The sequence below is a fragment of the Ursus arctos genome, unplaced genomic scaffold (genome assembly GCF_023065955.2).
Source record: "Ursus arctos isolate Adak ecotype North America unplaced genomic scaffold, UrsArc2.0 scaffold_19, whole genome shotgun sequence".
NCBI classification, from domain to species: domain Eukaryota; kingdom Metazoa; phylum Chordata; class Mammalia; order Carnivora; family Ursidae; genus Ursus; species Ursus arctos.
The window spans coordinates 55,453,082-55,481,043 of NW_026622863.1; the positions used below are offsets into that span (position 1 = coordinate 55,453,082).

The 27,962-nt window shown below is 44.2% G+C and overlaps 2 protein-coding genes and 1 pseudogene across 25 annotated transcripts in view; 2 read left to right on the forward strand and 1 right to left on the reverse strand.

Moving 5' to 3' along the window:
• The first annotated feature begins 1,121 nt into the window (after positions 1-1,121).
• Positions 1,122-27,761, forward strand: LOC113249190 (zinc finger protein 345-like). Its single transcript, XM_044380877.3, has 4 exons — positions 1,122-1,857; positions 7,163-7,289; positions 8,004-8,099; positions 20,509-27,761. Exons 1-4 carry the CDS (start codon positions 1,750-1,752, stop codon positions 22,659-22,661), a joined length of 2,484 nt encoding a protein of 827 aa, XP_044236812.2. The 5' UTR covers positions 1,122-1,749; the 3' UTR covers positions 22,662-27,761.
• LOC113249186 (zinc finger protein 420-like) overlaps positions 8,005-27,962 on the forward strand; it is a 237,286-nt gene continuing 217,328 nt past the window's right edge. For 22 of the 24 annotated variants that reach the window (XR_008960058.1, XR_008960059.1, XR_008960063.1 and 19 more), the window contains exon 1: positions 8,011-8,099. The gene's annotated coding sequence lies outside the window, so the exon portion shown is untranslated. Of the gene's footprint in view, positions 8,100-27,962 lie in introns of all 24 variants that reach the window. The other 2 variants (XM_057313978.1, XM_057313979.1) reach the window with 1 other exon arrangement.
• LOC113249188 (small ubiquitin-related modifier 2-like) lies at positions 23,441-23,695 on the reverse strand (annotated as a pseudogene).

Sequence of the window (27,962 nt, forward strand, 5' to 3'; positions counted from 1 at the left end):
ACCTTGCTACCTGTGGGTGGAAGGGGTCCAGGGGGCGGGGACTGGTGGATCTCCAAGGTCTTTCCAACTCTGACAATCTTGAAATATTTGAAAATGCTATAAAATCCATAGTATAAAATCCAGTTCCCAATCCGGAAAAGTCAAGGGGGCTGGGCCTGAGGGTGCTGGAATCACCAAGGGCTTCCTCTTTTCTGTCTGCTTTCCCACCCACAGAAGCAGCCCCTGGCCCCAGGTGCCTGGGCCCCTCTGCCTCCAGGCCTCGCCCTCAAGTCCCACCCGCTCCCCTCCCCACTCTCGGCTGTAAGACCAATGGACAGGCCACGTGAAGAGCAGACCCTGGGGCCCAGACCTCGAGGAGAGGCCTGGAGAGTCGCACATTAGTGTGGGCTGTTTGGGGGCCCCCATCCCCACCTCCGTCCTCACTCCTTCCTCCTCTATGTCCTTTTTCACCACCTTCCAGCTTCTCTCTGATACAGGTGTAAGAAGACATTTGCACATAAGGGTGACTGGGACAGCTCTCTCCCCGCCCCTCCCCTTTTCATATAAGAGCTCTAAGTACAGTTTCAAAATAAAACACAAAGAACAAAAAGGGCCTAATCTCGGGGCCACCTGTTCTCCACGGGAGAATGAATCTGCACATTCCACTCGGACCTAACTGGGAGACCGCGGGGGGCCCGTTCCCGGCCCCACCCGGCCTGGCGCTGCCGCGGGGAAGAGAAAGGCAGGCGGAGGCCCGGCCCCAGGCCCTTGGGGACTGAGACTGGGTGGCACGTCCACCGTGTGCGAAGGGGGACAGGGAGCGGACGGGACGAGAATGTCCGCTGCCGGGACCTCCGGTGACAGGGACGAGAGAGCAGGAGTGCCCGGCCGGGTTTAGGGGAAACGGAGGTCTTCGAGCAGGAGCGGAGCAAGGGAGGAAAGTGCTAATCGCTTTACAAGATCGGGTCCGGGCAGGCGGGAGCGGTCGCGGGGCGCGCGGGGCCCCGGCCCGCCTGGGAGGCCGGCGCAGCTGCGGGGCCCGGGCCAGTTCCGCCCCGGCCTCCCGGCCTCCCGGCCGCCTTCCCGCCCGCGGTCCCAGCGGCCGCCCAGCCGCCCCGCGCTCCGCTGGAGCCATCCAGGCCTCCGAGTGGCCGAATACCAATGAGGACCGGGCCGCCGCCGCCCCCCACCCGCCGGCCGTGGCTGCGGGCGTGTAACGCCGCTGAGAGCTGGGCCCGGGCCAGGGGGCGGGGTCGGCGGGGCCTTCCTCCCCTCCCCCGGCCCTGGGGGGCCTAGTACTGACTGTCTGCACCCCCGGTTCCCCTGGCCTGGCCTGGCCTGGCCTGGCGAGGGCGGGGCTGGAAGCCCTCCGCGCACACGCTTGCTGACCTCTCGAGTAACGCGGGGCCCAGCGCGGGAGGGGAAGGCGCGCTCCGCAGCCGAGCGGGAGCGCGCGCTTCCGGCAGGGCCGCGACCGGCCCCGGGGGCTCCGGAGCGCCGAGCGGAAGCCGGCGACCCCACCCAGATCCCGTCTCCGGCCGGCCAGCCCGGGGGACAGCGGCGGCGGCCAGGGCCCGGGGAAGCCAGGTGTGCGGGCGCTAGGGCCGGCCGAGCAGCGACAGAGGCGGAGCCGCCCCGCCCGGCCGCGCACCCGCAGAGGCGCGGGGCCCGCGGCCCGAAGCCCTCCCGGCCGGAGCTGCGCAGCGCCGCCGCCTCGGAGGCCTGCAGGATGGTCTGGCGCTCCTCGGGCGCGGAGTCCGTGGACAAGGGATGCACCTGCACGATGTGCGGCTGGATGGCGCCGACCTTGAGCGTGGCCAGCGCGGCCCCGCGCACCGTGCCCACCGGGCCGCGCCCGCTGCAGCCTTAGTGCATCAGGTACGCGCCCCGCCAGCGCGGCGGGTGGTTGGGCCGCGGCTCTCGGCTGCCGGGCGGCGGCGGCGGCGGGAAGGAGAGGCCCCGGGCTCTAGGCCGCGCTCGTCGACCTCCGCGGGCCCCACGGCTCCCCTGGGGAAAGCGGGGCATCGCGTAGGAAGGGACAAAGGACCGCGCTGGAGCCGGTAGACGGCCAGCCGCCTGCGTCTGGGCTCCCCAGCCGCGCAGCTTGGCCCTCCTGTCCCGTGCTCCCCAGTCTCCCCTTCGATCTCCCATTCTCGCCACCCGCTTCCACCCAAACTCCCAGCCCTCAGCCCCTGCCTGGTCCGCGTCCCTACCTCCACTCCCCGGCACCTGTTTGTTTTTTAAGACTTTATTTATTTGAGAGAGAAAGAGAGAGCGAGCAAGCCAGGGGGGAGGGCAGAGGGAGAGGGAGAAGCCTGCTGCTGGCTGAGCAGGGAGTCCGATGCTGGGATGGATCCCGGGGCCTGGAGATCTTGACCCCGCTGAAGGCAGAAGCTTCACCGGCAGAGCCACTCCGGCACCCCATCAGTTGCCACTTTGAATAAGTCCTGCAAGTACTAGAATACTCCCTTGGTGACAGTTTCCCAGGGGAAAATGTTGAGTCCAGGGTTCCTGTTGCTGATGGGGTCCGGGTCCTGGGGTAGCATTAAAGGACGCCAATTCCCATTTAGGCCCGAATTGGTTGCTGTATCAGTTCCGTGTAGACCAGGATTAAGAATGCACAAATATACAGGGTGAATATGAGGACCAGGCTAACTCTGAATGTTCTGGGAAAAAAGGGGGACCCTTGCTCTTTAGAATGTGAAAAAGATATTTAAGAAATACTAGATATTACAGGACATGGAAAGTATCCGTGATCGGAGTTTCTACAAATCAGCTGTATGCTCATAATTCGGTTTATATTCTGATACACTGTTTGGGGGCCAGAAGAACACACCAGTAATAACAGGTCCTTCGGTGTGCCTTGGGTGTAGTAGGAAAATTAGAGTTCAAAGCCAATGGCCGAGAAAGAGTTTTTGACCCATCTTTAGTGCAAAAAGGTGGTTTTATTAAAGCACGGGGACAGGACCCTTGGGCAGAAAGAGCTGCCCTGGGGTCATGAGGAGTGGCCCATGATATACTTTCAAGTTGGGAGGGGGTTAGGGGTAGCATAAATCTCCAAGGAATTTTGGAAGCAAGGTTTCCAGGACCTTGAGGGGGCTGGCTATTGTTGGGAAAAGGTGGTTTATTACCGTCTAATAAAACCTGAGTCATGAGACCCGTCAGATGTATATCGGTGGGTTATATGCTTGGGGGATGATTGCCAACATGTATCTTGGGAGGGGTGTGGGGGGCTGTTAGAGTTACAGGAAGTTTCCAAAGGAATTTTTGTATGTTGAAGTAGGCCTACAGGGTCTTGGGGGTTGGGCTAAGATGGCCTTTTGCCCTTAGCAAAGTGTCAACGTCTGTAGAGGAATGTCACTCTGCCTGTTTAAGGACTTGTCAGCGGGCTGTACATAGTCAGGAAATATGATCATTTTTCTTCTGCCTTTCCCACATCATTAGGCACTGATACCAATTTCTTTCCTTACAGCTAATGTTACCTTTTATTGGCTTGGTGCTCTCTGCCCGATTTCTCCCCTATATTGTTCATATTTTCCCCCCTTATCATTTGTAAGGATCTTAGATGGATTTACTGAGAAATGTGCAGAAACCATCCCATCTAAACTGGAGACTTCTTTCTCCTTTTGCTTGTAGTTTCTGATGAGAACAAAGGCAAAAGACATGTAGAGAAAATGAAATTCCCTACTACTTGCAGCTAGGGGGAAAAAAAACCAGCAACCTTAGCTTGACAGAGGCCAGACCTCCAAAATCCTGTAAGTCCTCTTTACCATAACATATGAAAATCCCTCTACAAACTCCTTCATCTCTATCCCCACTAACTTAAAAGTGTGCAAGCAGTCACTCCTCGCAATCACACTGCACCTCTTTCTGCCCACAGGCCCTGCCACCAAGTTTTACTAAACACAGGTTAGGGTTAGGGCACCTTGGTGGCTCAGGGGGTTAAGTCCGACTCTCGATCTCAGCTTCGCTCTTGATCTCGGGGTCCTGAGTTCAAGCTTCTCGACGTTGGGCTCCACTCTGGGCATAGAGCCTACTTAACAGAAAACACATTTGGCAGTGAAACTATCTCAAGAATTCTTTCGTGACCTTCGGCTCCTGGCCCACATGACATCAGCTTCCCCTGGACAGTGAAGACACTCGCCTTTGTGCACTAGAGTGACTTCCGGGCCTGGAGGTTCTAAATCACTCAGCCTTCTAGCCCATAGGGGTTTTTTTTTTTTTTTTTTAAAGATTTTATTTATTTATTTGACAGACAGCCAGCGAGAGAGGGAACACAAGCAGGGGGAGTGGGAGAGGAAGAAGCAGGCTCACAGCGGAGGAGCCTGATGTGGGGCTCGATCCCACAACGCCGGGATCACGCCCTGAGCCAAAGGCAGACGCTTAACGACTGCGCTACCCAGGCGCCCCTAGCCCATAGGGTTTTCTTTTACTCCACACTCATGTCACAAACATACACTTCTATTTACCTCTTTATATTTAACATGTGTGAGGGTCTTAAAACTTGAGTGAATTAGAGCACAAATGATTGAAACGAAAGTTTCCGTGAGATACTATGTTGTGGGGTATCGGGCACAACAGTTAAGGAATTCATGAGACATTTGAAGGCACCAGTTAGTAATGTCATTGAAGAAGCATGGGGACAGGACCTGGGAGCAGAGAAAGAGGCACTTCAGCTGCGGGAAGCTGCTAGTTACCTGCGGGGTGTGCACGGGGGAGGGGAAACGCAGGGAGTAGCAGATCCTAAGTGTTTCTTTGCATTTCTACTTGTAAAACTGCTTTTGCAGGATTTCTCTGGTGCTTACTCTGTTCGATATTAACTATGGGTGAGACGTCCAGGCCGTCCCAAGACCCTGTAAGAACGCAGCAGCCAGCCCTCATTCGAACTCTGCAGGCTCTAGGTCAGTCGGCCTTCTGGCCAACGGTGAACGTTTTCCTGCTTCTAGCCCTCCTCAGAGGAGACTCAGAAACAATAGCTCTTTTATTTGTATCATTGAGTGTGTTTGTGTTGACAGTGTGAATAAAAGACAGAAGCATCATCTTCCGCAAAGAGATTTTTTTTTTTTTTGGTGCAAAATTGTGGTTTATTAAAGCAGGGGGACAGGACCCGTGGGCAGAAAGAGCTGCTGCACTCCACAAAGAGATTTTTTTTTTTTTTTAAAGATTTTATTTATTTGACAGAGAGAGACACAGCGAGAGAGGGAACACAAGCAGGGGGAGTGGGAGAGGGAGAAGCAGGCTTCCCACTGAGCAGGGAGTCCAACGTGGGGCTCAATCCCAGAACCCTGGGATCATGACCTGAGCCGAAGGTGGACGCTTAACGACTGAGCCACCCAGGCACCCCCACAAAGAGATTTTTAAGTGTCATGTCATTGAAGATGTTTCTTGAATTAGTCCCCATGACAGTTCTGCACTGGGTAACTTTTCACGTGGGTGTAGCTACTTTCTGAAGGGGCGCTTGGGCGCGCGAGTGTAAGATGGTAGAGGAGTGTGGATCCCTTCTCGTTTCCCTCGTTCTTCTCAGCTTCGGCACCTGCTGTGAACACCGCTTGAGGGTCCTCTCTGTGTGCTGACCTGCGCGTCACTTTAGATCGACTCTAGGTCAGACAACCTGGGTGAAAACCTGATCCCTTCCATGCTCCTGGATGTTTGACAAAATCTTCTCATAATAGTAATAATGTGTTTGCTCTCTAGAGTGCTAGTACGTATTTTCCGTGAATTGATGAAAAACTGTTCGATGCTCTCTAGGAAGGAGGAAGTGCTGAGACAGGACGCTTGGCTTTCTTGCCCTTCCAGTAGGACCTGTAACTGTTATAAAAGCCACTCAGTCCCGAGTCCTCCGAGAACTCTTGCCATGGGTTCTACCTCTGTTATTCAGAAATGTTTCCCTTGGCGCACAGGCTGCTGCCTTGTTAGGAGTGCGGACTCCCATTGAACCCCAGGACTCCTGAACGGAGTCTGCATTTTCACATCGCCAGCGCACTGTTGTGAAATTCTGTCACTTTAGAATGTGATCGGTACGTGTGTAACCCACTGAAATAGTCCACCTAAGAAGTAGATGCATCTAGGGGCGCCTGGGTGGCTCAGTCGGGGAAGCGTCTGCCTTCGGCTCAGGTCATGGTCGCAGGGTCCTGGGATCGAGTCCCACGTCGGGCTCCCTGCTCCGCGGGAGTCCGCTTCTCCCTCTGCCTCTGCCCCTACCACCCTGTTTGCACTCTCTCTCCTTTTCTTTCAAATACATAAAATCTTAAAAAAAAAAAAAAAAAAAGACACAACCTATAATGTAGGATATAAATTCAGTACTTAATAATTTGCTATGCCTCTGTCGATGCCTTCATTTTACAAATTATCTCGGATGAATACACGGTATTTATAGTGGTTTTCTGGATCATATGCCATCCTCTTGCCTCCAACGTAGAGAACACATTAGAGCATATTACTGTGTTAGAAATTATCTTCATGCCTCAAGGAGGAAACTCACCTGAGCCAGAACCAGTTCTAATAAAACTCGGCTGAAAGGAGTTCACTCCTTGGGGAATCAGAGAGAAACCACACCACATGGGATTGTGACACCAAGGAAACTGGATTTGCAGCAAATAAGGAGACCGCAGGCAGAGTAACTTCCAAAGGAGACGCAGAGCAAGGGGGAATGGTTTCCTATCGCATGGGGTTAGGGTGGATATTCAGAAAGTGGCGCCTTGTCATCTTACGTAGAGCTGGGCATAGGGTGGCACAGGTGCCTCCAGAAAACACTTTTCTACTTGCTTTGCACGTATGTAAATGAGCTTTGTGCTCCTCCTCGGGTGGAGAGTTTAATACTATAGTGACATAAAGGGAGCTAGGTCATTCCACGGTTACTCCGTGATCCTTCTGCGTAGGTGTCATTGGGGTTAAGCTCAAACTGGGCAGGGCCAAGCTCTTCCTCAGGGCAGTCAGTACCCTTTGTTGCATAGTTTCTGTTTCTCTCTTAGGAGACTCTGGCCGTGGGGGGTTTTGAATAAAGTAAAAGATAAGGCGGAAACAAGAGGTTAAGTAAAATGTGGGACACAGGTCGGAGGGTCCTAGCAGGTGAGCAGTAAAAGTCAGGTCGTGGGTCTAGCTGGTGACACTAACTCCCTCTTGATCTTAGGTACCACTGTGAACTCTGTTGATGGCCACTTGGTGACTGTGGTATTTCTTGCAGGGACTCCTGACATTCGGGGACGTGGCCATAGAATTCTCCCAGGAGGAGTGGCGATGCCTGAGCCACACGCAGCGGGAACTGTACAGGGACGTGATGCTGGAGAACTACGGACACCTCCTGTTCTTGGGTGAGGATGACTCCTTCCAGATTTCCCAAGCCCCACTCGGGGTTTCATTCTTCCTTTATTTTTGTTTTGTTTTTAGGATTTTGTTTATTAGAGAGAGAGAGAGAGCAAGCAAGCGAGAGAGGGAGCCTGAGCGGAGGAGTGGGGCAGAAGGAGAGAGAGAAGCAGACTTCCTGCTGAGCAAGGAGCCAGATGTGGGGCTTGATCCCAGGACCCTGAGATCATGACCTGAGCCAAAGGCAGACGCTTAACCCACTGAGCCACCCAGGCGCCTCTCATTCTTTCCGGTGGACTGTCTCTTGGAAGGTTCCCCCATGAATGACTGGAATTCAGATCCAGGCAGTGAGGAAAATCAGTAGGGGTTTGTAGAGGTAGAGAAAAGTCTTCATGTTGTGTCCTTTTTCAGCTTTACCTTCTCCTTCCTTAAGGGAACAGCATCATTTCTGTAGATTAGTGGCACCCTAAACAGTGAGTGGCTAAAAATGGTACTGCCCACATCTGCTCCAATCTCCACTCCTTATTGTCTGGTACGTGGAGGTGGAGGTCAGGATGTGAACATTGGAAGTGCCTCCTGTGTCTTCTAAAGAGCTGTTGGTCAGGAGCATTTGGGAAGTCATTTTCTAGATGCTACAGATGTCCTGTCTTCTTCACTGAGCACGATATTGGGTTGATCATCTCCAGCAGTACTCATATTCATTCCTTTTTTCTAATAACCAGGTCTCATTGCGTCAAAGCCAGACCTGGTCTCCTGTTTGGAGCAAAAGAAGGAGCCTTGGGATCTGAAGAGAAGGAAGACAGTAGTCATCCACTCAGGTAGGTGGCAATGAATGAAGCAGATGGCAGAGGTGAGGTGCAAAAGTGAAGGAGGACGATGACCTTAAAATGTGGTTTCAGTAGCTTTCCTGGAATGGAAATAATCCTGAGAAACCTACTTCTATTTTTTTCCCTCTCACAGAGGGACATCTGCTAGCCAACATTATCAAGCTCTCTAGGGATTCTCCTTCAGCTCCAGTGATGGTCCATCACATGCACAGGGAGGGTAGGAGACTCTCCTTGGAGTGGGAGGGCCTCCATTATCTGAGAGCTTCCATATTGCTGTGAGGGCCCTGCAAAAATCTCCCTATTTCTGAGAAACTCTACTCTAAGCCCTTTCTTTTCTTTTTTTAAGATTTTATTATATTTTTTGAAGAGAGAGAGAGGGAACACAAGCAGGGGGTGGGAGAGGGAGAAACAGGCTTCCCGCCAAGCAGGATGGGGGCTCAATCCCTGGACCCTGGGATCATGACCTGAGCCAAAGGCAGATGCTTAACGACTGAGCCACCCAGCTGCCCCTTGCTAAGCCCTTTCTAAATTCTGTTTGCCTCGTGTAAAAAGTGTGTCAGCGTAATTATAGGCATCTTGGGTTGGGTGCAGAAATCCCGGGAACACTGGAGACAGACATCCCATGTTTTCTGGTTTATGCTTTCCAGTGTTACGGAAGGTTTAATCTTAATTGTACAAAATTGAGACTCAGTAATTTCATCAGCAAAAAAGCACCTCCCGAAAATATGAAAATCTAACCCTTTATTTCACTTGAAAAGTTAGTTTTTCTTTGTATGAACTGAAATTAGAAATTACCACTCTGTTTTCCATTCCTCAGTGGTGAAATAATGTAGTGTATCTGTTTGTATCCTAGAATGCCTACCTAAGTTAATGCCGCAGGAGAACTAGAACATTCAGACCTTAGAACTCACATCCTGTAATAAATTCTCAGTTGTTACCTTATTTCTTAACAACTGGATCATTTTCTACTTTCATCTTGTGTGATAGGCATCTCCTGTGACTTTGTCCTGTGTGTTTTCACTTTCTTATTCGTTGTATACGAGATTGAGCTCTCAGTTTTTAGATCAGAAGTTCTGACAGGACATGGGCATGTGCTTTATAAGAAGTGAGGTAGATAATTAGTAAAATCCCCATATTTTTTAGAAGATTTTCTTTATTTATTAATGAGAGACAGAGAGAAGGAGGGAGGGAGGCAGAGGGAGAAGTAGGCTCCCTGCTACGTGGGCCTCGATTCCAGGACCCTGGGATCATGACCTGAGCTGAAGGCAGACACTTAACCGACTGAGCCACCCAGGCGCCTGTAAAATCCCCGTATTTAAAAAAAAAACAAAAAAAATTGTTCATAAATGTAATTTTACTTCAGGGAAAATTAATCATTGGGTTTTTCTTTTACTTTCCTCAAAGTGTATCTGAAATTTTTTTCTTTTTTTAGATTTTATTTAACAGAGAGAGAGAAGGAGTACTGGCGCGTGCGAACAATCAGGGGAAGGGGCAGCAGAGGGAGAAGCAGGCTCCCCTCTGAGCAGGGAGCCCTGATGCGGGGCTCAGTCCTTGATTTATCCTTTTTAGAATTTACTGAGCAAATTTGTGTCTTTTTTCCACGTAGGTCACTCTCTCCTTATGGGGTCCCCTTAGTGTACATATTGGACCACTTGTTGGTGTCCCACGAGTCCCTTAGACTCCGTCCTTTCCCACGTATTTCTTTGCTCCTCTCAACATAGAATTTCAAACTAGGGGGGCGCCTGGGTGGCACAGCGGTTAAGCATCTGCCTTCGGTTCAGGGCGTGATCCCAGAGTCCTGGGATCGAGCCCCGCATCAGGCTCCTCTGCTGGGAACCTGCTTCCTCCTCTCCCACTCCCCCTGCTTGTGTCCCCTCTCTCGCTGGCTGTCTCTATCTCTGTCAAATAAATAAATAAAATCTTTAAAAAAAAAAAAAAAAGAATTTCAAACCAGGGGTCTTTATGTTGTTTGATTCTTTTTCTACTTGGTCAAGTCACTTGCTGACCACTTAGTGTGTTTTCAAATTCAGTGATTGTACTCTTTGGCTCCCAATTTCTAGTTCATTATTGTTATACTTCCTGTTTCTTTGGGTTTCCATTTTGGTCATGCGTACTTTTCCTGATACCGCGTAGTTCCCCGTTTTCTCTTCTTCCTCCGTGAGCTTTAGGATGGTTATTAGAATTCTTTGTCAGGCAATTAATTGTTTGTTTGTTGGCAATTAAGAAGTCTTTATTAACGTCAGGCCAGTTTTGGAGATTCATGTCGTTCCTCTGATGGGAACACATATTTCTCTTTCTCTGTGTACCTTGTGAGCTTTCGGTGATTTGGGGGAATTTAAAAAACAGCCCGTGGGCCCAGAGTTACAGACTTGCTTGCTTTAGGAGAACACAAATAATAGTAATTCTGGGGTCTGTCACGCATGTTCTGGGCATTTGTCTTGTCTGGGTTTTTGTGATTTCCCAGTTTAAGAAAGTGGGGTTACTTTAGAATGCGTGATACCTCCCTCTGTCTGTCTCAGCTCTGTAGTCTCTCCATTGTTTGAACAAAGGCTCACCTTTGAGCAGCCAACACAGCGCATCCGGATGGCGCTCTCATTCCCTGTGCCTCCCATGTCATGCGTGACAGAAACAAGGCCCTCAGGCAGCTGAAAAGAACCCACATCATGACCATGTAGGCAGCTCGTTTGTTCTCTCCTGAGGGGAGGGAAGAGTTTTCTCACAGAGTTGCCGTGGAGTGTCAGGGAGGGTGAGCCGCTGCTGGGGGCAAGTGTCACAAACTTCCCTTGTCTCTTCCATGTGGCTCTTTGTCATTTGTCCTTGTCTGGGGGTGCTGTGTTCTCCTAGCTGGCTTCTGGAACATTCTATAAGGTAATTTACTTTTGTCAAATCTGTTCTTGTCTCCACGGAGGAGCAAAGTCCTGAAGCTTCCTATTTCTCCGTTCTGCTGCTGTCCTAGGATGGGTATTAATTTTGCACATTAGCATGTTAACATATATGCACGCCTGACTTCAGGAAGTGGGATAGCTTATTTTAAATCTTGTAGTTGTGTCTTTCCACGACACCTTAAGCTTGTTGGTAAAGACAGGCAAAGAATGGGGCGCCTGGGTGGCACAGTGGTTAAGCGTCTGACTTCAGCTCAGGGTGTGATCCTGGCGTTATGGGATCGAGCCCCACATCAGGCTCTTCCGCTATGAGCCTGCTTCTTCCTCTCCCACTCCCCCTGCTTGTGTTCCCTCTCTCGCTGGCTGTCTCTCTCTCTGTCAAATAAATAAATAAAATCTTAAAAAAAAAAAAAAAAAAAAAAGACAAGCAAAGAAGATTCGTTCCGTGGAAGGGTATGCAGACATACCCCAGGGTGGGAACACCTGAGTATTCACACTTAGTGAATGACTGGGAAGGTGATGGGGGCAAGTAATGAGGGGCAGGACGGATGTCATGGTGGATATAACCAAACTGGGACACTTACCCATAATGAAATCTTACTGCCAGAAGAGATCAAGGATGTACAACAATTGGGGGAAACCCCACCTTGAGTCAGTCACATTTGCCGAACAATGTCTTTGAACGCAAGGACCCAAATCCGTTGTCTAAAAACACATATGTATTTTCTGAAAGGATGTTTGTTAATTCCGGAAAGTCACCTAGTGCATGTTAAAAGTAATCCTTCAAACCATTTCAAATATAAAATTGGATTAATCAAGCAATGAAATATTTCTGAAACTTTTGAGACATTTAAAAATGAAGATAAAAATTATAAATATGACGTCACCCCCTGTGGTAAATATTTGTTATGTCTCGTGGGCTAAAAATAAATGTTTCCCTATGTACATGTATGTATATGTATATGTTTACGTATTGTGTATAAGTACACACAGAAACATAAATTATGTTTGTTTTCCATGAGATAGAGTATTGAAATCCTGTACGTTGAGACAAGATCAGGCGTGTTCAGCGTGGTCTGTCCGTAGACGAAATCGTGTACATTTAGATCTTGACAAATAGCACTACTCGTAATAGTGACAAACTCATTTAGTTTTAAAGATTATTCAATAAAATATTTATTTTGCCATGCCGGTTGGTTGGTTATCACTACATGGATTGTTTTGTTTTGTTTTGTTTTCTTTTTTTCAATGTCATCCTCAGGGTTTAGTTCTATCCCTAGGAAAATTCCAGTGGAATACAGTGAAGCAAAGTTGAGTGCTACCAGGAACATTTGGTTTATTTATGTTTAAAACTCTAATGGAGGGGCGCCTGGGTGGCACAGCGGTTAAGCGTCTGCCTTCGGCTCAGGGCGTGATCCCGGCGTTATGGGATCGAGCCCCACATCAGGCTCCTCCGCTATGAGCCTGCTTCTTCCTCTCCCACTCCCCCTGCTTGTGTTCCCTCTCTCGCTGGCCGTCTCTATCTCTGTCGAATAAATAAATAAAATCTTTTAAAAAAAATAACTAAAAAAAAAAAAAAAACCTCTAATGGAGATAGTAGGGCTTGGATATACCACATTTTTATGTTTTTCCTAACACCCTCTGTATTTTTTAAAAATTTGTTTCTTGTGTTTTCCTACAGGCATTTTAAGAAAATAATTCTGCATTTCCTTCTTTTCTGTGAACTCAGTACCAAATTGCTTTAGCTAGAAATTAAAGCATGCTTTGAAAATCTAGTCCTTCCTACATTTATTTTTTTTATTTTTATTTTTTTGGAGGCCCCGCTGGGATACGAACCCAGTCCTTCCTACATTTAATCTCACCTTGTCACTCTGTGTACTCTATAACACTTACCTTTTCACAAAAATCTGTGTCTTTGCTTTTGAGTATTTAAAAAAAATTTTTATTTTATTTTTATTTTTAAGATTAGCAGGTCAACATCTTTTTTTTTTTTTTTTAAAGACCCCATTTCCTAGCAACGTCTATCTACCCCTAACGCAGGGCTCGAACTCGTAACCCCTAGATCAAGAGTTGCATGCTCCACAGACTGAGCCAGAGAGGCTCCCCATGTTGAGTACTTTTTAATGTCAAGTCACACGTACAGAACGTAAGTGAACCGCGCCATGGAATTTCACAAACCGATCCCATCTCTATAAGCCCCTGAGGTCAAGAAAACAGTATTATTTGTGCTCTTCCCTTCCCCTCCAGCTCCTCGGTAACTTTCCCCAAAGCTCTGCACTCTTTTAACATGTAGGGCAAGAGATCGCTGTGCTCATATTGTACTTTCTGTAAATGTGATCAGGCAGTGGGAACTCTTGGATTTAGCTTTTTCTTTCTTTCTTTTTTTTTTTTAAGATTTTTTATTTATTTATGTGACAGAGATAGAGACAGCCAGCGAGAGAGGGAACACAAGCAGGGGGAGTGGGAGAGGAAGAAGCAGGCTCCCAGCGGAGGAGCCCGATGTGGGGCTCGATCCCATAACGCCGGGATCACGCCCTGAGCCCAAGGCAGCCGCTTAACAACTGCGCTACCCAGGCGCCCCTTGGATTTAGCTTTTTCTTTCTTTCTGTTTGTGAGTTGATCTGTGTTCCTGCGGGTTGCTGTCCTTCGTTCTTTAGAATTGATCAGTAGGATTCCATTGTGGGAATATCAAGTGATCGCATCATTCTGTTAACGGGAGGGGTGTTTCTCAGTGCAGGACTGTCAAGAATAGTACTTGGAAAACCGGTAATTTGTCTTTCGTGAAACACGCACACATCTGCCGGGTGTTTATGTGACAGGATTGTTGGGAAATATGTTTAGATCTGTTCAGCTTTACGAGATACTACCAGACTCTTCCCCAATCACTTGTACCCATTTTCACATCCACCAGCGGCGTACGGGATTTCTAGCGTACCCACATACTTTCCAAAACGTGGTGATTTCTGTGATTTTGACGTTGAGCTCCTGTTCGTTATATGATGTCACAAAGTCGTGGTTGTATTTGCTTTTTTGTTGTTGTTACTTCTTGTTACTACAGATTTGGGCATTAACCTTTGGATAATCTCTTTTTCAGAGTGTCTAGTGGGTTACCGTGACTATTTTTTCTATTTCGGTATCTTTTTGGGGGGGCTTTGTGGTTCTATATGTATTATGAGAATGAGTCCTTTGTCTCCTCTCCCACTCTGCCTCTGTTTCTGTCTCTTGAGCTTGTGATGCAGAGAAGTTCCTAATGTGATCCGGTTTGTCATTTCACCCTTTGTGGTTAGTGTTTCTTTATCATTTTTAGAAATTTCTCATATACTATGACCACAGAGATAGAATCTGTGTTTTTCTAAAAATATAATTATCTTTACAATATCGATCAGAAGTGTATTAAAAATCAATGTTCTCTAGTTTGTGTAGTGACTGAGGTGTTCTATTCTTTTTCTTTTTTTCCCCACATGGCTAACGAATTGAAGTGTATTCTGGAAATGTTATATTGTGCTTGCTTTTCATGTGCTTTAACTAGACATTTCTTTTTTTTTTTTTTTTTAAGATTTTATTTATTTATTTGACAGAGAGCCAGCGAGAGAGGGAACACAAGCAGGGGGAGTGGGAGAGGGAGAAGCAGGCTTCCCGCCGAGCAGGGAGCCCGATGCGAGGCTCGATCCCAGGACCCTGGGATCATGACCTGAGCCGAAGGCAGACGCTTAACCGACTGAGCCCCCCCAGGCGCCCCTAACTTTCTTCACATGGGTTAATGGCACCGCAGTCTTTGAGCAGACCTCTCCTGTGATTTGTCTCCATCTTTTCGTGCCTCTAGTGGTATTAAGCAATCTCCCAGGACCATACATCCAATGTCACTTTTCATGTCAAAACCCTCCATGCACCTCTTTGCTCGGATGAATGATTATTCCTACGTCCTGTAGCAGAATGGCGTCCAGAGGCCATTGGCAGTAGCAGTCATTTACTTGTTGTAGATTGTGGTCAGAATCTTGGCAAACTGATAGCCGGTTTACCGTTCTCTCTCTCCTTTCTTCACTGGAAGTAAGTTAAGTTTTACAGACTTTATTGCCTAATGCACGAGTATACTCAAGTCATTGGACATTGTCTCTAAAGAGGCCCCACCCACAGTGACAGCTTTTGGGTAAAAAGATGTCTGCCATGATGTTGGATGAACGCTTCTTTGGTATGTTTACAGAGTGGCCAGGGGTGGCCATTGTGGTACAGGTGGGTCTTCTTATCCTCCGGACCATTCATGTTAGCCCTAGGGACTCCGTTTGGAGGGAGGTTAGAGTATCAGCTTCCAGGTTCATTGACTTTTAAATTTCCCTCTGTGTTCACTACCAAGTGAGCAGCAGCAGATCATGAAGAAAACGTATTTCGGGTACTGTTCTGGAGGTCTTACCAAAATCATACATTTGCTCTGTGCGGCGTCGTTGCTATTCCTTGAAGTCGTGCCGTGAGCTCATGATCCGGATCAGCGGTCCGGTGATTTTCATCCGCTCCAGGCACAAAGGGTCGGTCAGCTGTAGTCACAAGACCAACATTTCCTCCAGATCTTCATCCGTGAAGTTCAGAGCCACCCAAAGTGCTTTTGTCATTGTGACCACCTCTCCTTCATTTTGCAAAATCCCCTTCATCTTCTGTGTCTGTGTTGCTCTTTATAATATTCCCCGTTGATGGGTGGTGAGCACCTGTCCCCTAATTCCTGTGTGCTTCCCAGTTCTCAGCCCTGTCCCCGTCATGAGCCATGGTTCCACTGTTGCCAGGACCTGCCGTGCGTTGGTTGGGAGCACAAAATCCTCTCGTCGGATATGTGTACGTTGTGTGCTTTCACACGGTTTAGATGTTTCTTCACCCATCTCCCTTAGGAAGTTCGCTACGGGAACTTAAGGTAGACCTTCATGGGTACTGGGATTTGTTAACCTGGTTGAGTGCAAGACCCACAGGGACAGTGCAGAAGCGAACGCTACAGCTCACCCACGTCTTCTGCATTGTATCCTGCTAGTTACAGGCCAGTTAAATATATCAGATTTCAGCTTTTCATACATTATTTTATATTTATTATTATTTTATTTATTCATTTATATTTATTTTTAGTTTTATTTATTTTACAGAGAGAGAACGTGCGAGCACAGGGCGGGGGGGGGATGGGATGGGGAGAGGGAGAGAATCTCAAGCAGACTTTGTGCAGAGCCCTGAGCACGGAGTCTGTTGAGGGACCTGACCCCATGACCCTGAGATGAGCCAAAATCAAGAGTCAGACGCTTAACCAACTGAGCCACCCAGGCGACCCAAACTGGATAGATTTGATCCCAGATCCTGTGTCCGGTTAATTAGTCAATCTGACACAAGGTGGTGTACGGAGGGGGAAATTAGGCAGAAGCCAAGCTGCGGTCAAACCGAGTGGATATCGTTGGGAGATAGTCTATGGTTTTAAGTTTCTCCGTGTGTTAAGGATAGAGGCATTGGAAGTTTCTGTTCTTAATTGTCGTTCCTCTGATGTACGTGTATTAAAAAGCTTTGGAATATAGTGATACTATCTTGCCCTTGGGTAGAGGACAGATTTGTTTACTGTAGAGGAGAACAGAGATGTCTCCTCCTATGGTAAAGGTTCGGGAAGGTGTGCCGTACGCTCCTTCAAGATGCTGGCGTTTCCTATGCTCAGGGTCTCACAGATGAGACACAAACCCACCGTGTGGCCGGTGGCGTCTACGTGTATCAGCTGGGGTGGGCAGCTGGCAAGTGAAATGGAATCAGTGTGATGAAGAAGGTTAAGCTGTTTGATGTGTCATGAGCTGTGAGATTCCGGGACCTTAATCTGGGAGCCCTCTGTCTTCTGCCGCGGATTGTTACAGGCAAACTTACTCCATCAGAGAATGTGTGCAACGTGGAATTTTTATACTTCTTGGAATTATCCATGGACCTTATTCAAAATGAAACAGATATTTATGGGTCTGTTTCTGCTTTTATCTGTTCGCTCGTTTGTTCGTTAGATTGCACCTGTAAGTGAAATCATACGGTATTGGTCTTTCTTTGCCTCATGTATCTCAGTACCACAGAACTTTCTAGGTCTACGCACATTGTCATAAATGGCAAGAAACAACAACAAAAAGCAGCAACAGATCCATTACAAACAAAACAAAACAGAAAACCCAAACTGCTATTTACTGGAGGGGAACGGAGAGGGAAGAGGGGCAAACTGGGTAAAGCGGAGTGGAAGGTACAGGCTCTCAGTTCTGGAATTAGTAAGTCATGGGGTTGAAGGACACAGCAGAGGGGATATGGTCAGTGGTATTGTATGGTGCCAGATAGGAGCGACGCTTGTGATGGAGAACCATTTATGCAAATGGATGTCCGTAGAAAACCAGCAGCAACACCTGTATGGAATAATCTAGACTTTTTTGTTCCTGCATTGTGTTTCTCCTACTTCGGTACCAGGGTAATAATGCTGGGCTTCATAAAATGATTTTGAATGTTTTCCCACCATTCCACTGTTTGTAGAATTTTGATGAAGATTGTCATTATTATTATTTTTTTTAATGTTTGATAGAATTAACCAGTGAGGGTATGTGGTCTTGGGTTTTTCTGTGCTGTTTTTTTATTCCGCATTCAACTTTCATTCTTGTTATTGGTCTGAGAAGACCTATTTCTTGGATTTAAGATTCATATTTCAATCTTGGTAACTTATGTATTTTTAGGAATTATCTTGTTTTTTTTTAAGTTCTCTGATTTGTTAGTGTGTGTTTATAGCAATCTGTTATCACACTACATATTTCTGTAGCTATCTGTTGTGTTTTCTGTTCCATTTCTCATTTTGCTTTTTGAGACTTCGCTCCTTTATTCTTAGGTAATGTAGTAAAATTTTGATTATTTTTTGGAAAATCCAGGCATTAATTTCAACATTATATTATTATTTATTACAGTCTCTAGTTTGTTTATTTCTGATATGTCTTTGTTATTTCCTTCCTTTACTGAATTTCAGCTAAGTTTTTTTTTTCTAGTTCCTTGTCTTGTAATGTTAAGAAGAAAGGTTGCGGGCGCCTGGGTGGCTCGGTCGGTTAAGCATCTGACTCTTGATCTCAGCTTAGGTCTTGATCTCAGGGTCTTGGGTTCAGGACTCGGGGAGCTGTTTAGGCTCCATGGTAGGCGTGGAAACCACTTCTGAGAAAGAAAAAAAAAAGAGGAGAAAAAAAGTTGAAAAAAGCAACTTAACTCAAGCATTTATAGCATAAAAAATTTTGAAAATGGAGTGTCTGGTAGAAAAACTTAGTAGAAATAAGTAATACTAGTAATGACCAACAAAATAACAAAAGAAGAAATAAGGATTCTTTAGGGTTTTTTGTAGATCATGTCATCTGTAAACAGATAAATTTGCATTTTCCTTTCCAGTTTGGATTCCGTTTATGTATTTTTCTTGCCTATTTGTTCAGACTAGAATATCCAGTACTGCGTTGGATGAAAGTGGTGAAGTCCCTTCATTACCTTATTTCTGATCAGACAGGAGAAGCTTACAGTCTTTTCCTATTAAATATGTTAGATTTCAGCTTTTCATACATAAATGGCCTTTATTAGATTGAGGTGGTTTCCTTTTATTCCTACTTTACTGAGTGTTTTTAATAATGAAATGTTGGCCAATATGCTCATATTCTTGTTCTGTATCAATATGATTGTCATTTTTCATCTTCGTTAATGTGGAGCCTTAAATTTATAGTTTTCCATGTATTTTTTTAAAAGATTTTATCTATCTATCTATCTATCTATCTATCTATCTATCTATCTATCATCTACCTATCTATATTTATCTGTCAGAGAGAGAGACAAATAGAGCACACAAGCAGGCAGAGCAGGCAGAGAGAGAAGCAGGCTCCCCCCCATCAAAGAGCCCGATGCAGGACTCGATCCCAGGACCCTGGGATCATGACCTGAGCCGAAGGCAGACCCTTAACTGACTGAGCCACCCAGGTGCCCCTATAGTTTTTCAGTTGTTAAAACACCCGTGAATCCCGGAAGAATTCCCTGTTAATTATGTTGTAAAATGGTAAATATGCTTTTGGTTCAGTTGGCTTTATTTTATCGTGCACTTTGCATGACTATAGGTGGTAGTTCGTAGCCTTCTCTGCTTGGAGCGTCTTCCCTTGTCTTTGATAACCTAGTAATGCTGGTGTCACAGAGAGTGTTTTGATAATTTCCCTTCTGTTCACTCCCTAAAAATGTGGGAAGAGATTTGAAGTACTTTCTCATTAAATCTCTGAATTATCCAGTGAATTCATCTGGCACGGGACTTTTCTTTGTTGGGAGTTTTTGATTACTTTTTCAATCTAATTAGTAGTTGCAGATCAGTTGTGACTTTTTATTTTAGTTTTTTTAAGATTTTAAAAATTTATTTATTAGAGAGAGAGGGAGAGAAAGCACCAGCAGGGTGAGCGACAGGCAGAGGGAAAAGCAGGCTCCCCGTAGAGCAGGGAGCCCGATGCGGGACTCGATCCCAGAACCCAGAGATCATGAGCCCAGCCAAAGGCAGACGCTTAACTGCCTGCACCACCCAAGCGCCCCAGTTGTGACTTCTTAAATATTTCTTCATGATGGAGTCTGCCAGGTAGCTTATATCTTTTTGAAATTTATGAACATTTTTGGTCTCTATTTCTTGGCATATAATTACCCATTGTCACCGCTTATTGTGTTTCTGTGGTATCAGTTACATGTCGTTCACGTCTTCACTTCCGATTTTAGTTGGTCTTTCATTCTTTTTTTTTTGTAAAGATTTTATTTATTTGAGAGAGAGAGAGAGAGAGCATGAGTAGAGGGGAGGGGCAGAGGAAGAGGGAGAAGCAGACTCCCCCCTGAGCAGGGAGCCCGATGCGGGATTTGATCCCAGGACCCTGGGGTCATGACCTGAGCTGAGGCAGATCTTTAACCGACTGAGCCACCCAGGCGCCTGGTCTTCTTTCATTCTTACCTGATTTTATTAAAGGTCTGTTAATTTTGTTGATCTTCCTTGAAAACCAACTCTCCCAATTGTTGATATTTTCTAATCTTTGCTATTTCCTATTTTGTCCATTTCTGTTGAAAACCAACTCTCCCAATTGTTGATATTTTCTAATTTTTGCTATTTCCTGTTTTGTCCATTTCTGTTGAAAACCAACTCTCCCAATTGTTGATATTTTCTAATTTTTGCTATTTCCTATTTTGTCCGTTTCTGTTGTATGTTTAAATTTCCTCCGTTCTGCAAATTTTGGGCTCATATGGAACTTTTCCTGATTTTATGAGGTATGGGAAAGTGATGTGTGCTTCAGCATGACAATACTACACAACTGTCTGTTAGGCTATGTGGTCAGTACGTTGTGTGTGAGTTTGTGTGTCCATGGGGGAATGAAGTCCTAATGGTTCCTTCTCAGCCGTCTTGCCGATGTTCTCTGACTGATTCTCAGGTTGTATATTAGAAGTCATCAGTATATTCATCTGAGAGTAGTAAGTGGAATGATTTTACTTTTCTCTTATTTGATATCTTTCAGCCACATCTTCACATGACATCCAGAGCTTCATGCCAAAGCCGAGCATAGAAGCTTCTTTCCAAAAAGTGTCAATGGGTAGACACAAAAGTAGTGACGTTGAGGATTTACACTTAATGATAGACCGGGACAATGATGGGAAGAGTGAAGGGTATCAAAGATGTCATGAAGGACATATCCAAACTCAGACAACTGCCCATAATAAGAATCTCACTGTCCCAAATGGTGAAGGACATAAAACATTTTGGAAAACCTCCCTTTTTAAGTCAGCTGTTTCCAAAAACCAGTGTGATTCTGCAAGTAAAATCTCAAAGCAAATATGCAAACATAAATATTTAGGGAAAGACAATCTGGAAAATCTAGAGAGTTACCTAGTCCATGCTGAAAATAATTATTTGAACCATTCCGAAAAAAGGGTTGGATTGACTGTTCAGGCAAATATTTCCGAAAATCAGAGATTTAAAAGTGAAGAACAAAGTGCTGAGAGGGCTCCACTAGAGAGGTGCTTCACCAAGGAGTCGACCCTACAGAGTGACCAGAGTATTTTCAATGGTGACAGAATTGCTCAATGCACTGAATCTGAGGAAACACTTAACCAGAGCTCAAATGTTAATAAACATCGGAGGGCTCATTTTCCAGGAAACCATTATGAATGTGATAAATGTGGGGAAGTCTTTTATCAAAACTCTAACCTTATTACAAATAAGAGTATGAATATGGGAGAGAATCCTTACCATGAGTGTGTGAATGCTCTTAACCAGTCCTCCAATGTCGGCGATCATCAGAGAATTCATGTGGGGAAAAACCCATTTGGATGTAAAAAACCTGGGAACATGTTTAGTCAGTCATCAAGACTGAATATACCTAAGACAATCCATACTGGCGAGAAAAGTTACGTTTTTAAGGAATGTGGCAAAGACTTTGACTGGCACTCATCACTACCTCAACATCAGGGAATTCATACTGGAGCGAAACCGTACAGATGTGAAGAATGCGGTAAAACCTTTAAGGTCTGCTCATCAATAAATAGACATAGGCGAATTCATACTGGAGAGAAACCTTACAAATGTGAAGAATGTGGCAAGGCCTTTAACCAGCAGTCAAGCCTTACCGAACATCACCGAATTCATAATGGAGAGAAACCTTACAAATGCGAAGAATGTGGCAAAGCCTTTACCCAGCGCTCACACCTTATTAGTCATCACAGAATCCATACTGGAGAGAAACCTTACCAATGTAAAGAATGTGGCAAGGCCTTTAACCACCACTCAGGCCTTACTCAGCATCACAGAATCCATACTGGAGAGAAACCGTATAAATGTAAAGAATGTGGCAAGGCCTTCAACCATGACTCAAGCCTTACTCAGCATCACAGAATTCATACTGGCGAGAAACCCTACAAATGTAAAGACTGTGGCAAGGCCTTTAACCAGCGCTCACACCTTATTAGTCATCACAGAATTCATATTAGAGATAAACCTTACAAATGTAAAGAATGTGGCAAGGCTTTTAGCCAGCACTCACACCTTATTCGACATCATAGAATTCATACTGGAGAGAAACCATACAAATGTGAAGAATGTGGTAAGGCCTTTAATAGGCTTTCATATCTTACTCAACATCACATAATTCATACTGGAGAGAAACCTTACCAATGTAAAGAATGTGGCAAAGCCTTCAACCAGCACTCAAGCCTTTTTCACCATAACAGAATCCATACTGGAGAGAAACCTTATGTATGTAAAGAATGTGGCAAGTCCTTTAAACACGACTCTACGCTTACTCAGCATCACAGAATTCATACTGGAGAGAAACCTTACAAATGTCAAGAATGTAGCAAGGCCTTTATCCAGCACTCACAACTTATTAGTCATCAGAGAATTCATACTGGAGAGAAACCTTACAAATGTAAAGAATGTGGCAAGGCCTTTAACCACAACTCAAGCCTTACTTACCATCACAGAATTCATACTGGAGAGAAACCTTATAAATGTAAAGAATGTGGCAAAGCCTTTAACCAGCACTCAAAACTTACTCGACATCACAGAGTTCATACTGGAGAGAAACCTTATAAATGTAAAGAATGTGGCAAAGCCTTTAAACAGCACTCACACCTTACTAGTCATCACAGAATTCATACTAGAGAGAAAACTTAACAAATGTGAAGAATGTGGCAAGGCCTTTAACCGGCACTCAAGACTTACTCAACGTCACAGAATTCATACTAGAGAGAAACCTTGGCAGTGTAAAGAATGTGAAAAGGCCTTTAATCACTGTTCAACCTTTACTCATTATCAGAGAAGTCATACTGGAGCAAAGCTTAAAAATTTTAGTTCAGTGAGAGATTTTTTTTTTTTTTAAACAAGAAGTTAAACAACCAGGCACTTGATTTGAAGGGAAAACGATCGACTTTCATTTATTTTAGAGTAATTTATCCTTACTTGGAGACAGATTGCCCCACATGTAAAAGCTATGTACAAAAAAGTTACATAAAATTATCCTCGGTTCTATAATGGTAAATGAAAAACATTAAAATTCTCCACTCGAACAAGGTATGCAAAGATTTTTATGTTCTTTTGTTGTTAAATAATAAGAGCAAAGTAACTTTTAGAATGTAACGGTAAGAGCTGAACGACCGTGCCATTCATGGAGAAAAGGAGTATTTTCACCGAACCAGTGTTTCCCTCCATCCCATTGCCTCTTGATGTTGATCAAACCATACCATCGGCCATTTTGTTTTAAAGAAAAATGCCATATGCTTGTGCAAATACACAGTTGCTTCATGTCCAGTAAAGGAACAGGGATGGGCAAAATGAAAGAACAGAGAAAACTCTATGCAGTGTTCAGGATGTGGTGGAACCAAAATGCAGTTTTCCGATTGAGACACTCTCCTCTGGAGGAGCAGAGTTCTGGAGTTAAGGAGTGGGTTCCCTTTTTAGTAGACACCACCTGTATGCTGCTAGAACACATCAGTTGTATCTTCGTCCTCCATTTCCAGCTGTGTAGGTGTCCGTTTCCTTGATTGGGTGCCCATCAAATCAGAATCTGATTGACCTCTTTGACAAACCCTGTCATTCACAATAGTTTTCCATTAGTTTACTAACCACAGACCCATCCTGCCCCACCACCTTCAAATTAACATGATCATTGTTCTCAGTCTTGACTCCTCCCTCGGCTTTTGCTCGGCCATTGGGAGTGCCAGAATCTTCAGCTGCCGCTTCTCAGAAGAGGTACCACGTCCCTAACGAGAGAGCACACAGGTAGCACCAGGAGTGGCAGACGAAGCGACTGTGAGAGAATTTGTAAGTACTGCTCAACCCGTACTCCGTATTAGAGAATTTGTATTGGAGAGTAATGAAATATAAAGAATGTGGCAAGGCCTTTACGCGATGGTAAACCATGATTCCTGATCAGAAAATGCGTAGTGGAGAGGATTTTACAGTATGATGACTTTGGCAAGCCCGTGACAGTACATAAGCCTTACTCAGCATCAGAGAGTTCATACTGAGGAGAAACATTACAAAAGTAAAGGATGTGGTAAACCTCTAGTGGGAACTCTGGATTACCCAACATCATAGCTATCATACAGGATAGAAACCATGAAGTGTAAAAGTTGCAGTGCCTTCACTGGGATTCAATCCTGAATCAATATCTCAAAATGTGCAGTAGAGTCAAACCCTATAAATGCATTAATGAGGAAAGACCTTCTTTTTAAATATACACCTTAGAAAATATCAGAGAGTACAGAAAGGAAAGTAACTTCAAAAAAGTAAATATTTAGAAATGTATTTAATTGAACATCAAATGTCAATAAATGTCACAGAAATCATCAGTTACTCTATTTAGACCGTACTCTACATCAGAATACTTACAAGGAATAATACAAAGTTAAACATGTAGGTAATGTATATGCTTTTATGCTTCAAAAGATACAAGGAATGGATTTTTGCATAAGTACAATTAATTTCAATATGTGCTTTTGTTTTAAACTGACCCTATGTGAGATTTGTACCTAGTAAATATCAGTCCATTTCTACTCTCAGATCAGTCTAGAAAATTCATTTATACCTAGTGGATGTGTGAAATTACATGGCTGAATATTGCTGCATCAAAGATACGAAATGCCCTTTTCCCCTAGGTGGGTCTTATGCATATCTAATTTTCCATGGAAGATGAATGAGATTATGATACACAGTATATGAGGAAAATCTAAATGGAGACGCTGTTCTTGGTTATAACATTAATGTACATTACCGTGAAATAGGTGTTCAGAACATCATTCTCCATTCATTAAAACTAAAAAAGAACCTTCCTGGATATTATAAATGAAGTGCTTTACTAATTGGTCTTTAAGGGAAAAGAGATGGCAGTCCAGTAAACTACTTGTGGACCTTCGTAACAGCAGTCATTGTAAGTTGAGAATATCAGTTGATGTGGTTGAAATGAGGAAATCAGCACAGATACCAGAAAGAGAATAGGTAACGCCTCCCTAAAATGACATACAGTTGTACATTCACAGTTTTTGAGTTGCCTCAGGCCTGAGAAAGTTTTAGTATGGACATTAAGCTGTTAAAAACTTAAAATCGAGTGTTACAAGATGCCTTCTTTACGACTTGTGGTAACCAGAAAGCAAAAACCTGTGGTAGATACACAATAGATAGGGAGAAAATAATCTAAGTATCCCCTTATAGAAAATCATCGAATCACTAAGATACAGAGCAAATGAATAACAAAGGGCAAAGAATTCTAAAATAGACTGGAAACAATGAAAAGAACGACAACAGTAACTCCATACCTGTACCAGTGCTTACTTTAAACATAAAGGGACAAAATTCTCCAATCAAAAGATAGAGACTGCCTGAATGGAAAGAAATCGAAGACCCAAGTATATTTTCCTTCAAGGGGACTCCCTTCAGCCTTAAGAACACACTCGGATTGAAAGTGCAGGTGTGGAAGAAGATAGTCCACGCAAAAGAAACCAAACGAAATCAGGGTAGCTATGCTTCCATCAGACAAAATAGACTTGAAGCCAAAGACTGTAGTAAGACACAGCACAGGTCACAAACACTGTGCAGTGTTTTTAATTACGTGGTGTTTTGCAGAATGGCAAAAAGGATTCCCCCATTCTGGTTTTGGTAGGACACAAATAGTGTGTTTATATAACTCATGCAATACTTATCCACTATTAAAAACAACATATTTTCCCATAAATATTGATGATGTTTTTCCAGGTACTTCAGTTGTAGCTTGTGTAATGTTTATGTACGTCTGTATCTTACGTGCCCTCTAAGTGGCTCAAAAACCTGTTTCTGTGTTTTGAGGGTTGGTGAAAGAAAGAACACTAAATGACAATTTGAGAAAGACTGACTGCTTCCAGATTTTGATGTGTGTGGAAAAATACCGTTGCAATGATAATCTTTGTAATTTACTGTAACAAGTAGCCAATAGTTGATTAAAACCAACTTGTCCAGGCCTATAAATCTTTTTCACAGTATTCAGTTTTCTAACTTCGGGCTATTATACATTGCATATTTTTTTCACATGTAATTTATACGTTGTTCTCTGCTGTTTAAAGTCCCCAGAAAACTCACTTGTCCTTTCAGGAAGGTTATCATAATACCCTTTAGTAAGATTCCTGATAACTATTTCTGGGCAGCTTTTCTTTGTATACAATGCAAATGGAAGTGGGCACTGTCTGGGTCACCTTTGCAATACTTCTGATAGTGGATTTAGTTCAAGTTGGGTTCTTTCTGAAATGTACATCTTCACATAAGAAAACCTTACATTCTATTTGATTTTCCGATACTTGATTTTTAGACTACATTACATGTGACTAAATAAAGGGTTTATACACTATATATGCATTCAGCAAATACAAAACACTTACTGTTTCGTGTTGGCGAAAGGTGGCTAACACGTGTACGTGTGAATTGTTTGTAGTAAAGCTGTAGGTTTATATATTTACATAGTGTCTGTATTACGAAGGCATTTACTTCTTTTTTTTTTAAAGATTTTATTTATTTGACAGAGAGAGAGAGACAGCCATTGAGAGAGGGAACACAAGCAGGGGGAGTGGGAGAGGAAGAAGCAGGCTCCCAGCGGAGGAGCCTGATGTGGGGCTCGATCCCAGGACCCTGGGATCACGCCCTGAGCCGAAGGCAGACACTTAACGACTGTGCCACCCAGGCGCCCCAAGTTACTTACTTTTAAAAACTAATTTTGTTGGATAAATATAGTCATAATCTATGTTTTTCAAATAAATATAACCTGCTTTCCCTAAAAAAATAAAATAAAGGAGTCAATTCAACAAAAGGACATAACCTTTGGAATACCTATGTACCCAAAGTTAAAGCACCTAAATGTATAAAGCAACTATTAACAGACAAGAACAGAAAAAGAGAGCAATACAATGGTAGGGGACTTCAATACCGCACCTTCCATAATGGACAAAAAAATCAATGAGGAAACATCAGACTTCAGGCACATTTAGCAGATGGACTTAGAACATTCCACCCAACAGTAGCCAAAAACACATTTTTCTCACATGCACAAGGAACATTCTCCAGTAGGGATTATATATTGGGCCACAAAACAAATCCTCATAAATTTGATTGAAATCATATCAAGCATCTTTTCCAACAATGACATGGACCTAGACGTCAGTTACAAGTACAAACCTAAAATTATAAAAATTGCAACCACGTGAAAAATACAAAACACGCGGCAGTATTACTCCTAATAGGCGAGACCTGGAAATAACTTGTATCTTTGTCAGATGCGTAGATTACGAGGTGCACATATAGAAATCTGCTGGCTGTAATTAACAATCTTATATTGCCTATCTGGAAGTTGCGAAGAAGTCGCTCTTAAAAATTCTTACCTCACATGCAAAGATTTGTAACTGTGAGGTAATGAATGTTCACTAAACTTACTGTGGTAAATGTTTTGCAAAATATATACACATATCAAATCATTAAATTGTACACTTAAAAATTATATAATGTCATATGTCAATATCTGAAGAAAACTGGAAAAAAGTTAAATAAGCAGATTATTGGTTGCTTAGGCATGAGGATTAGATGAAAGTGGTGATAGCTAAAGAATATGAAGTTTTTTAGGCGGTGATAAAATGTTCTAAAATTGACAGTGGTTTGCTTATACCTACATGTGAATTGGGTATAAAGCTATCAATTGTATACATTCAGGGGGTAAATTATACGGCATGGAAATTATATCCAAATAAAGCTGTTTAAAAAGAACCCAAAATAAGAAATTCCTGCGTAAGTAGACCTAGTGTTAATGACAAATATCAAAGACTACATAAATTCGAGTATTAATTGAACACACACATACGTGCACACACACGTAAGATTTCAAACGGAATTTGGCGTTTAACTTACTCTTCTGTTTTAATTTTTGTGATAATAGAAAAATAATTTTTCAAAGAAGCACCTGGT

Coding starts and splice junctions, on each gene's coding strand:
- LOC113249190 (XM_044380877.3), top strand. CDS start 1,750: ATGCACCTGCACGATGTGCGGCTGGATGGCGCCGACCTTGAGCGTGGC. Junction 1,858..7,162: donor CTGCAGCCTTAGTGCATCAG/GTACGCGCCCCG, acceptor TATTTCTTGCAG/GGACTCCTGACATTCGGGGA. Junction 7,290..8,003: donor CGGACACCTCCTGTTCTTGG/GTGAGGATGACT, acceptor TCTAATAACCAG/GTCTCATTGCGTCAAAGCCA.